Source organism: Narcine bancroftii, chromosome 13 (genome assembly GCF_036971445.1).
Source record: "Narcine bancroftii isolate sNarBan1 chromosome 13, sNarBan1.hap1, whole genome shotgun sequence".
NCBI classification, from domain to species: Eukaryota; Metazoa; Chordata; class Chondrichthyes; order Torpediniformes; family Narcinidae; genus Narcine; species Narcine bancroftii.
This window is the reverse complement of record NC_091481.1, coordinates 83,524,257-83,536,422: the sequence shown is the minus strand read 5'-3', so window position 1 is coordinate 83,536,422 and position 12,166 is coordinate 83,524,257. Positions and strand designations below refer to the sequence as shown.

The following is a 12,166-nucleotide window of genomic DNA, read 5'->3' as shown; positions in this document are numbered from 1 at the left end:
CATGCAAATTCCACACCAACAGCGCAGGTCAGGTGAACTCAAGTTGACAGTGGAAGGGAGTTTTACTGGATGTTGGTAAAACAGACGTGGAGAGAGATACCACAGAAACAGGCTGATTTTACTAAAGTTTATTCAAATGACTACAACACGACAGGGCAGCACAGTTAGTATACTATTACAGCTCCAGTGACTAGGATTCGAATCCCGTGCTGTCTGTAAGGAGTTTGCACGTTCTTCCCATGTCTGCGTGGATTTCCTCCGGGCGCTCCAGTGTCGTCCCATCATTCAAAACGTACTGGGGGCTGCATGTCCATTGGGTGTGATTGGGGTCATGGGTTAGAAGGGCCTGTTACCGTGTTGTATGTCTAAATTTTACAAAGAATTACATCCAAACGCAATATTTACATTGTTGGAAGTGCGCGAGATACCACCCATTTGTACAGATGCAATAAACCATACATGATTTACATTTTAAAATTAAAATCATGTGGTTACTATTCAATCCCCGGGGTGGGGTGTGGTGGGGACACACACACCTATTTCTGGAACTCAGCCACTGTAAAACACAGGCCCAGATGTAATCCCAAAGGAGGGCAGGCAGTCAGCTCGTCCAGAACCCTCGACTGCCTGAGAAATAGGCCGTTGACTCACAAAGTCTGTACCAACTTGTCTTATATCAATCCCAGTTTTATTCTTCCCCACCCCCACCATTCTTGTCAAATTCCAAGCCCCCTCTCACCCACACTCTTGGGTCGATTCCCAGCGGTCAATTAACCCAACGACGCGTGGAGGAAACCGGGTGGGGGGGGTGTGGGGGAAGCCCACGCGGACACAGAGAGAGCAAGCAAACTCCGCGCAGATGGCGGCCCAGGCCAGATTGAACCCGGTTCTCCAGTGCTGCGGGTCTGCCACTGTGAGGTTGGCCGTGAGTTGGGACACAGGAGGCAGAGCCCTGAATCACTCCATTTCAGAGGGAAGGAGTCGGTCAGGGACACACAGCCTCCTCAACGATTCCTCCCGGGCCTATCCTGGAATGAGGAGGATCTGTCCCTCATTCCCACTGGATCACTGAAAATCTGTGAGCTATGAAATTCGGGATGGCTTGATATTAGCTTTAAATGATCACTTTGTTTTATTATTTTCTCTCTCTCTCATTCTCTCTACTCTTTCTATCTCTCTATCTCTTTACCCCTCTCTATATATCTCTTTGTCTTTTTTCTCTCATTCTCACTCCCTATCTCTCCACTCTCTCTCATTCCCTCACTCTCTCTCTTGCGCTCTCTCACTCTCTCTCTCTCTCTCCCCTCCCTCGCTTGTAGGTTGAATGAAAACATGAATGTCTGTGTAGCTGACTTCGGACTTTCCAAAAAGATTTACAACGGGGATTACTATCGCCAGGGCCGAATCTCAAAGATGCCTGTGAAGTGGATTGCGATCGAGAGCCTGGCAGACAGAGTTTATACAAGCAAGAGTGATGTGGTATGAACACTGAATCCCAAGGTCTGTGGAACCTTAATATGTCCCAGACAACTGGGCACTTGGCGCAGGGGGAGAGTTTGGTAATGTTGATTATTCTCATTACCAAAAAGTTAAAATCAGCATCTCTTGTAACACTGGCCAACGTGTTCTTTCAAAAGGTTTGCTTCCTGACAAAAAATTGGGGATTCTGATAGACAACTTCAAGCTGAACACAAAGATCATTTCAGATTTGCTTTATCGCGTAGGAAGTTGGAGAAAGATTAAATTAACTTTTATTGAATTTAGCATGTTTAATCGAATACATTGCGTTCGTTCAACCGACCTAAAAATGTTTTGCCGCTGATTTTCATATGTACTCAGCATCTGATGCCTCTCGGGTCAGTGTCCAACAATAGTCGGCCGGCATTGATGGATTCCAGCTGCCCTGATACCGCTTCTCCTTGGTCGCAATATCCTGGTGAAACCTTTCACGGTGGATGTCACTGACGGCGCCAAGATCAGCGGGGAAGGCTTCCAAGTGCGAATTCAGAAAATGAATGTTCAATTATATTTTGCACCTCATGCATTTGTACGCTGAAAGTAAAGTTAAAATGTGACAGGAAATCACAAAAATAGTTTGGATCTTAAAAAATGGATACGTGGTAGGAAAATTTTAAGGTGATATTTGTGATTAGTGGCCTAAATTCCATGAAATACATTCAAAAGTGTTCAGGAAGCAAAATCTTCATTGCCCTCAGCTTTCTACACTCCCAGCCTATCCAGTCTCTCCTAACCTAGTCCTCTGACCCAATAAGATCTTTGGGAATCTTTTCTGAACTCTTCCCGGCCAAATGGCTTTGTTCCAATAATCTGGTGCCAGATGCTCCACATGTGGTCTCACGAATGTCCTTTACAGTTACTATATGGCATCCCAACTCCTGCACTCAATGTCCTGACCGATGAAGGTAAGTGTGCCAGCACCTGTCTGGCTTCCCTGTCTACCTGTGACACCACTTGCAGGGAGCTACTGTATATACATGTGTAATAGTCAAATTTTGGGGACCGATTTTTAGGGTAAAATTTAGGGGTTTGGTCATTACACATGTACTACTTTTGACAATGAGATAGACAACAGACTCGCCAAGGCAAATAGCGCCTTTGGAAGACTACACAAAAGAGTCTGGAAAAACAACCAACTGAAAAACCTCACAAAGATAAGCGTATACAGAGCCGTTGTCATACCCACACTCCTGTTCGGCTCCGAATCATGGGTCCTCTACCGGCACCACCTACGGCTCCTAGAACGCTTCCACCAGCGTTGTCTCCGCTCCATCCTCAACATCCATTGGAGCGCTTACATCCCTAACGTCGAAGTACTCGAGATGGCAGAGGTCGACAGCATCGAGTCCACGCTGCTGAAGATCCAGCTGCGCTGGATGGGTCACGTCTCCAGAATGGAGGACCATTGCCTTCCCAAGATCGTGTTATATGGCGAGCTCTCCACTGGCCACCGTGACAGAGGTGCACCAAAGAAAAGGTACAAGGACTGCCTAAAGAAATCTCTTGGTGCCTGCCACATTGACCTCCGCCAGTGGGCTGATAACGCCTCAAACCGTGCATCTTGGCGCCTCACAGTTTGGCGGGCAGCAACCTCCTTTGAAGAAGACCGCAGAGCCCACCTCACTGACAAAAGGCAAAGGAGGAAAAACCCAACACCCAACCCCAACCAACCAATTTTCCCCTGCAACCGCTGCAATCTTGTCTGCCTGTCCCGCATCGGACTTGTCAGCCACAAACGAGCCTGCAGCTGACGTGGACTTTTTACCCCCTCCATAAATCTTCGTCCGCGAAGCCAAGCCAAAGAAAAAGGCTTTTGACTGCAGTGAGTACCTGCATCGTTCGGGGCATCGGGACCTCGGATGGACAGGTGGTTGGGATGTTGGGAGCCCAGATGGGTGGGCAGCTGGGGCGCTGGGAGCTTGGATGGGAGGGCAGTCGGGGTGTTGGCAACTCGGCTGGGTGAATGGCCAGGGTTGAGGCAAGGGTCCCCGGTCATGATGTTGGGAGGCGGGTGAGCAGCCGGGGCCAAAAATATCGACTATTACACACGTATTATATGAAATCTGCTCCTCTGTTCCACAACTCTTGGCAGGGCCCTCCCGTTCACTGCTTCTATGTTTATATGATCCAAAAACTTCCTGTATGGTTTCCTCAACTGCATGAGGCTCTTCAATATTTAGTCACATCTAGTCGGTCTATCCCGACTGAGTTGCTGGTGGGTGTAAGTCATGGAATCTCACACAGTGCAGAAACAGGCCGAGAGTGTCCACGACAACCATCACTACCTATCCCGTTCACCAATACTGGGTCCATGGCTACACCAGGACCCCGGCTGACTGGTTCTCTCTGTGTTTGCAGTGGTCCTACGGAGTCACCATGTGGGAGATAGCGGCTCGCGGGCAAACCCCGTACCCTGGGGTGGAGAACAGTGAGATCTATGACTACCTGCAGCAAGGCAACAGGCTGAAGCAACCCCCGGACTGCCTGGATGCACTGTGAGAGCCCCCTACCCCTCAGATATAACCTGCTCCACTCTCTACTTCGGGATGTGGAGAATTCTTTCCCTTTTATAACAATATTTAATCATAATTTCTGGACATGGCATCTTTGTGGAAAAGTGGAGTATTACCTGAATGGAAGTAGAGACCATTTGGCCCATTGAGTTCATTCTGGCCCCAACCTCCGTGGTTCCCTATCTCCGTTAAGTTCTCCTCACATTGCCATCAATGTGACCACAGATTGTAGACACCCCACTTGGGGAAAACGCTATCCCTCCATCCACCCTATCAAACCCCCTTAGAATTTTGTCCATTCCACTGAGATCACCACCCCATATCCCCCCCCACCCCAACTCCTGAGATCACGACCTTCATGGGTTTTCCCCCACATCCCGAAGGCAGGCGGGTCGGCACATTACTCACACATGAGCAGCGTACGGCCCGTCGAGCCTGCCTCCCGGTTCAACAAGGCCACGGCTGATCTAGCCGTGGACTCAGCTCCACTGACCCGTCTGTTCCCCCCAACCCTCAATCACCCACCTTTTCCTCAAAATTATCGCCCACTGTAAATTTTGGGCAAGACTGATGGGAATGTAGGAAGAATTTTAAAGAAACAATGGAACTGGCCTATGGGTTCTTGATGGACAGCAGAGATGCTGTGGGCCGAAGGGCCTCTTTCCCTGCTGTGTCTTTCAATGACCCAGAATCTTGGTTGATAATTGATTCTGAATCCTATTTCCAGGTATGAACTGATGTACTATTGCTGGCAGCTGAATCCCAGGGAACGGCCGACCTTTGAGATCATCTGCTGTCAGCTGGAGAAGATTCTGGAAGACCTGCCGGCCCCGGAGGACCCGGAGGAGATCCTCTACGTCAACATGGAGGACGTGTGTGGGAGGCGGGACGACAGCTGTGAGCAGGGAGCGGTGGGAGGAAGTGACCTGGCTGAGTGTCTGAAGGACCCCGGCTCGCCGTTCTCCAAAGCCCCACCGGCCTCCACCTTGGTCGACGTCCACCATCCAGACAAGGTTGACCGCTACGTCCTGTGCCCACCCCCCGAGACTGCCAGGCTCATGGCGATGGCCTCCCTGCCCTGCTCTTTTGACCTGTGCTCAGCGTCCGATGAACTCTCTCTGGAGGAATGCAAGTGAACGCGAGGGCTTGCTTGCCCCCTGCTCTTCGCGGTTTCCTGCCTCGACCATCCATCCATGTCCAGGCAGAGAGCGCCACCACAGTCGTGGTGCTGAACTCGTGAAACTTTGACCGCAGTGGTTTGGGGAACAACCTTTAGGGGCAAGAACCTCACCATCAGAACAATCAAACTCACCATTTCCAGATCCAATCCATTGAGAGCTACTTCCTCCCATTTCCAGGAATTTTAACATTCCTTTGTTTGGCGTATGCTTGGCAGTTTCCAACGTCTTCTAAACGGAAGGGACGAACTACCTTTATCACCCTCCACCCCACTGTCATCCTGATTCCTGCCCCGTTGATGCTTTGCTAAGAAGTCCAGGACGCAGTTTGAACCAAACTTGACCTCTTGTGCTTTTTCTTTTGTTGCCTTTGTATTTCGATCCAAGATCCGTGAGGGATTTTGGGGGAAATCGGCCATTACACCGCTGAGCATGCTGGGAGCATTGGCTGAGGTCAAAAAGTCATGAGGAAATGGAGGGTCAATGACTCCCACTCTGCTTTGTCTTAAAACTTCCCATAGGACAAATGGGAGAAGAAATATTTGATTCAAGATTCCTTGATTGTCCTGTAATGGTGCAGAACGTGTAATATTACACAAAATTGCCTTCTGCCTGCCGTAAGGCAGACAAAGAGTCGCCATTGGCGTTACCTGGTGCCCCCTACGGTAAGAGAGAAAGAGAAGCAAAAGAGAGTCCCTTCAGAGTCACTGCGTGTCCGTGGATTCACCTTCTGCGCGGTTCTTGGACGTACAAATAAGACAGTGGATTGATGAGGTTTTACTCAAAATTTTTAATTTCCTTAACTACAACAAAATTGAAATGACGGGCAAAAGCGTGCGCAGAAACAAATTTGAGCGTGTGTTGTTCTCTGTAGAAGTAACATGTCTTATGTGGACCAGGAACAAATTGCTTCAGAGGTATAAATGTTTCTCACAGGAAAGAAGTGAGAGGTTTCACATCTGGGGGCAAGAAAGATCCAAGATCTTGCTTTGGGCAAGATTCAGGTTGAATCTTGTAATTCAGGTTGACGGGTCCTTGATCAGCCAGGGTTATTGGGGAGAAGGCCGGGCAGTGGGGCTGAGTTGGGGTGGGGGGGAGGGAATGGATCAGCTCGTGATGAAATGGCGGTGCAGGCTTGATGGGCTGAACGGCCTATTTCTGCTCCTAGGTCTTACCACAGGAGCTTTTTCCCCCGTTGGGTGACTGCAAGTGAAGTTGAAAGTCAGCGATACCTCACCGCTTAATATAATAATTACCTTGAAAATATAACTGTAGACTGCGTAACTGAGATTCTGTTAGCGTCACTCCCTTTAGGGGACAACGAGACTCAAGGCTGCTGCAGTCAGGCTGTCAAGCCAGCACTTTATGTCACTCTCCCAGGCTCTGTACGGACACTGTTGCCTCTCTGCCCGTCCCACACACCTCACTTTAAGGCTCACTTGGGCACAATGCTGAGTGGCAGTGAGATAAGGTGGACAACCAGTCCCTTTTCTCCCCCAGAGAGGGAGTAGCAAACACCAGAGGATGTCTGTACAAAGCGAAAGGAGGGAGGTTTTGGGGAGACATCAGGGGTACGGTTTTTTTACACTGAGAGTTGTGGGTTCCTGGAATGCCTTGCCAGGGGTGGAGGTGGAACATTAGGGGCATTGAAGAGTCTCTTCAACAGATACATGGATGAAATAAACAGAGGGTTGGAAGGGTTTAGTTAATGGTAGAAATATATAGGTCGGCACAACATTGAGGGCTGAAGGGCCTGTACTGTGCTGTAGTGGAATGGTTCTCAACCATTTTTCCCCACTCACATTCCACTTTAAGTAATCCCTATGCCATTGGTTCTCTGTGATTAGTAAGGGATTGCATAAGGTGGGATGAGAAAGATTTCAGGGCATAAACCAAAGTAATGGACACGTTCTTCTTGGAGGTCCTTGAAAGTATTTATTTCTTAAACCACCACTGCAGAAACAGTGGGATGTGAGTGGAAAGAAAAAGGTTGAAACCCACTGCTGTGGTGTTCTATGTAATGAGAAGAAACCTGAACTAATGTCAAACCACTGGAATTAAGTACCGGATGAATATGACGTGGCTTTCACTCAGTTTGGCTCCCATCCCCCCCCACCCCCCAACCTTTATTAGACCCGCTGGTGATGCGGCGATTTCAACCATCAGATGCTTCATTGCCCTTCTGCAGGGTCGAGGTTGGTTTCCCCATGCAATCTTTCTGCTTCTAAACTTTTGAACTCTTTTCCAATAGCGGGGCATCTCGCAATTTAGAACCAGGTCTGTGCGGCTGGGAAAAAGCCTTGATGTTTGTGCTTTGCTTGCCAGACCCAAAGATCTGAGCTTCAGCGTCCTCCCCACAGGACAGAAGGGGTGGAACTTTGCATTATATTCTCAGGGGAGACGGGTAGTTAGACCCGTCCAGTGCGTTGCCATGGTCTGGACATCCTGAGGCCTTTGCAATTGTTGACGTTATTTTTTTTCCCCCAAGAGGTGTTAGGAAGCTCCCAATGTGAACTGAAGCTCACCAAGTAGGCAATTGTGTCGTTGGACCAATCATCTTCCAGCTTTGCCATTCCACGCCGAGGAGTCTGGGATTCCTGCTGTCAAATCATCCAATCAAAAGTGTTGTCCTGTTGATGATGTAGAATTTGCTGCTGTGTTTTTTTTTTAATGATTGCCCCCGCTGCATTGATGTACCATGTCCTCGACTTGGCAACATGCTCCAAAGGTTGTCCAGGACTCAAGAACTTAACCAGGGACAGGAAGTGAGCCCATCTTCTCCTCAAGCATTCTGGGATAGTTACACAGGTCATCGACTCTGAGAGCAGTCGTCCACTGACAACTCAGCACAGTTAGGCGAGGCCAATCCCAGTGAACACCACTGAAGAAATTCTTCCTCAGAAGACCTCCGACTGGTCTGAACCATTCCTGATGCCACGTGTAGTCGCTGCAGTGGAATGGCCTCCATGTTCATCCTCAAAGAACATTGGGCTGCTGTTGATCGGAAAACCCAGGATTAACTGCTGTATCAAAGCATTCTCATGGGCTGTGAGGGACAGCAGGAATGATTTTCATTCATGAGGGGCCTTTGATTTGGACAGAATTACCCAGAACTTCTCAGGTTTGCATCATATCGCTGGAAGTTTGCGGGAGGAGTGGACGTTGGTCTGTGCCCTTTTGCACGAGAGTTTATTGGGTCCAGTGCTTGTACATCTGGAGAATGCAAACCCAAGGTTTATCTGGCAACGGCCATCGGCTTCAGCATCGATGGACTTCCTTGTGGAAAAGCCCCTGGAATGGGTGAAGAACACTCTTGCCATCCCAAGAACAAAGGCGTAAAGTCGAACTACTATTTGTGGAAATGGGCACAAAAGCCAGGACAACCACCTCACCACGGACTCCCTGATAATCCATTTTTTTCTCAATGGGCTTGGTTTCCACCTATACCACATGAATTGTTATTTGAGGAGAAATTGGGCACTCATTTAAAGGGACGGACACACACACAAACACAAGAGCACGTACATCAGACTACACACGTATGCGCATGTACACATACACACTGCATGCATACAGATGTGTGCATACAGACACAGATGTAAACACACAGGCACACACGTACAAGCACAGGCACAGACACAAACATACCTACACAAATGCAGACACGCATGTATACACGCACCACACACACACACACACACACTTCCCCCTGTCTACACTCAAGTAAATTTTGAATTTATTGATGTAATAGGAAGACGCAGAGTGAGCTTGCTTACCAAGTACAAACTGGGAGGCCATTCAGCCCATGCTGGTTTCCAGCAGACCAATCCCATCTGCTCCCCCCCGCACAACTCCTGTTTTACCCATCACAGCCCACCTATGCCACAGTGTCCAGCTACGCATCTGCACACCCTTGGCATGTGTATAGGGGGCAGGGTGGTGCCAGAGCACCTGGGGGAAGGAACCCCTGCCATGTCATAGTGCATCCTACTTGTCAGTCACACCCCGCAGATCTGTGGATCTTTAGGAAGTACATTCATGTAGATTGTTAGATTGTGCAGGAAATTTGCCAACGATGTACCTGTTTCATGTTTTGTTTTAAATAGTATACTTTATTCATAACAAATGCAATCATTTTCCTGCCGACTGTGTCTTCAATTCAATGTATTCTTTAACAGTAAGTCAATCCCACCTTGGTTCCCCCACCCCCCACTCCCCACCCAGTCCACCCAGTTTTGAGAGGCTACACTGGACAACAAATCTTTTCAAAAAGGTTTGCTTCCTGAAAAATAATTGGGAATTTGGATCGACAAGTTCAAGCTGAACAAACTTCAGATTTGTTGCATCACTTAGGAAGTTGGAAAAACATTAAATTACTTTTATTGAATTTAGCATGTTCAATCACATCGTGACGCTGACTCATTGCGTTGGTTCAAGCAAAAAATGTTTTGCCGCTACTTTTCATTCATACTCAGCATCTGATGCCTCTCATGTCAGTGTCCAACAATAGTCGGCCGGCACTGATGGATTCCAGTGATACAGCTTTTCCATGGTCGCAATGTCCTGGTGAAACCTTTCACCGTGTTCGTCACTGACAGCGTCAAGATCAGCAAGGAAGACGTCCAAGTGTGAATGCGGAAGATGAATTTTCAATGATGTGTCGCGCTTCATGGTTTTGTCTGCTTGAAACATACTGTCAATCAGTTTGATGTACTTTTATAAATAGGTTATAACTAAATTAAGGTACATGATAGAAAAGTTTTAAGGCAATTTTCCTGATCAGCTGCCCAAAATCCATAAAACATCCCAAAGGTGTTGAAGCAAAATCTTCATCATTCAGTACTGTTACTGGTCTGTCCTCTGACAGACCAGTGATGGCAGGACCCCACACCAGCCATTCTCAACCATTTTTTGGCTATGGCCTCCTCAGGACTCTGCTTAAAGTTTATGGTCCCCCTTCCCTTTTCAAACTGTCAAATTTTGGTTTAGTCTGTCTTATTGACTACATGAAAAATATTTATGTTACATGAGATGAAAAAAAAACAAGGCTTTTACTTAAATGTGCTGTGGTCCAAAAGGAGCTGGGGTGCTGCAGTACCCCTGTTGAGAATGGTTGCTCTAGACTGTACCTGAACCATTCGTTAGTTTGATGCTTTGTTATCTCTAGTTGTACCCTAGAGGTATCTCACCCCCTCAACCATTGGGCTCCAGAAAGATGGACGTACATCTGTCAGGCTAGAAGCATTCCAGGGGTATGAGTGGCCGAGGACGCCAAGTTGTTATGAACCACCTGGGTGGTCCAGCGGTTACCATGCCACAGCAGAGGCCTGGTTCGATCCTGGTCTTGGGTGCTGCCCACACAGAGTTTGCGGGTTCTCCCCGTGCCTGCTTGTGCTCTGGTTTCCTCCACGTTCCCAAAGGCATGCAGGCCGGTGGGTGAATTGCCCCTGGTGTGTAGGTGAGAGGGGTAGAATCTGGACGAGTTGAGGGTGAGGAGGAAAATAAAAAGCGGGGCGTTGGATTCATGGATGGTTGACAGAGCATTCTCAGTGGGCTGAAGGACCTGTGGCGGTGGTGTAAGACTGAATGACTCAGAATCGTGTTTATTGGTCATGAAATTTGTCATTTAGCAGAAGGTGCAAAAATTGCTCTAAATTACATCTCCATAAATGCACAATTTAAAAATAATTAGTGCAGAAGAATAGGAGATGATGTCTGTGGTACATTTCACGGTGGAGGGGAAGAATCTGTTTTTGTAACATTGGGTACTCTTCTTCAGGCTCCTGTACCTCCTTCCTGATGGTAGCAGTGTGAAGAGGGCCTAGTCTGGGTGGTGGTGGAGGGGGAGGGGGGGGAATCCTTGATAGAGGCTGCTCTCTTGAGACACCACCTCTTAAAGGTGTCCTTACTGGAGTGAAGACTAATGCCCATGAGTTCACAGCCCTCTAGTCATTTCCTGTCCTGTGCATTGGCACCTCTGTACCAGACGGTGATGCAGCCAGACAGAACGCTCTCCACGGTGCACCTGGAGAAGCTTGCAAGAGTTTTTGGCCACGTGCCGAATCTCCCCAAACTCCTTACAAAGCGGAGCCCGTGGCGAGCCTTGCGTCAACAACCAGGCTTCAGGCTCCCGTTCCCCAGCCCCAGCTACGCAAATCCTTTCATGTCCCCCGCCTTTTGCCCTCAAAATTCACAGTATGTTTGGTCATCTGCTGTGTGCTCATTCTGGCCAGATCGTGTTTGATAAGAGCATGGCAGGCCTTGTGAAGTTGTCAACCTCAGACCAAACACCCAGATTGCCTGTCAATAATCCAAGGTGGATCCCTACCCGGGAGTTGATTTCAGATGAAGCTGTTATTATCTCTTTGTTCATTTTCTTACAGAAGATTTATAGAATAATATTTCAACTAAATGTATATACAGGTACTTTGATACAAACTGTAATGAATTACATCCATTAAATGCTGCAGAAGTTGAACATATATCCAGGCTAAACATTGATGTATATGCTTTTTACTAAATAAATCTTGATCAGATTGGAATGTTGATGGTCTGTTGTTAGTCGCCGACACGTGGCCATTAGCGCAACGCTATTACAGCACCAGCGACCCGCGCTCCCTGTAAGGAGTTTGTATGTTCTCCCCGTGCCTGCGTGGCTTTCTTTCGGTTTCTGCCCACCCTCCAAAACATACGGGTATTGTAGGTTAGTTGGGGTATTTGGGCAGTGCGGACTTGTCAGCCGGATGTGCCTGTTACCATGCTCTACCTCTAAATCGACTTTTTTTTTAGCAGACCCTGAAATAACATCGGGCTTGAAGAGGTGTGAATGGTAAATCCCGCTTTCCAATCAATTGTGACCATAATCAATACCGACCATGATCACTGCAATTTGTGGTGGAACTCAACAGGTCAGGCAGCGTCTGTGGAGGTGAATGGATCGGCCAGCATTTCAGATCA

General features: G+C 48.1%; 1 protein-coding gene across 1 annotated transcript in view; it reads left to right on the top strand.

Moving 5' to 3' along the window:
- LOC138748538 (tyrosine-protein kinase receptor UFO-like) overlaps positions 1 to 11,751 on the top strand; it is a 150,097-nt gene extending 138,346 nt beyond the window's left edge. Inside the window, exons 21-23 of the mRNA XM_069908917.1 lie at positions 1,320 to 1,479; positions 3,877 to 4,013; positions 4,759 to 11,751. Of these exons, the coding sequence (XP_069765018.1) occupies positions 1,320 to 1,479; positions 3,877 to 4,013; positions 4,759 to 5,167 (706 nt within the window). The 3' untranslated portion in view covers positions 5,168 to 11,751. The remainder of the gene's footprint in view (positions 1 to 1,319; positions 1,480 to 3,876; positions 4,014 to 4,758) is intronic.
- The last annotated feature ends 415 nt before the right edge of the window (positions 11,752 to 12,166 follow it).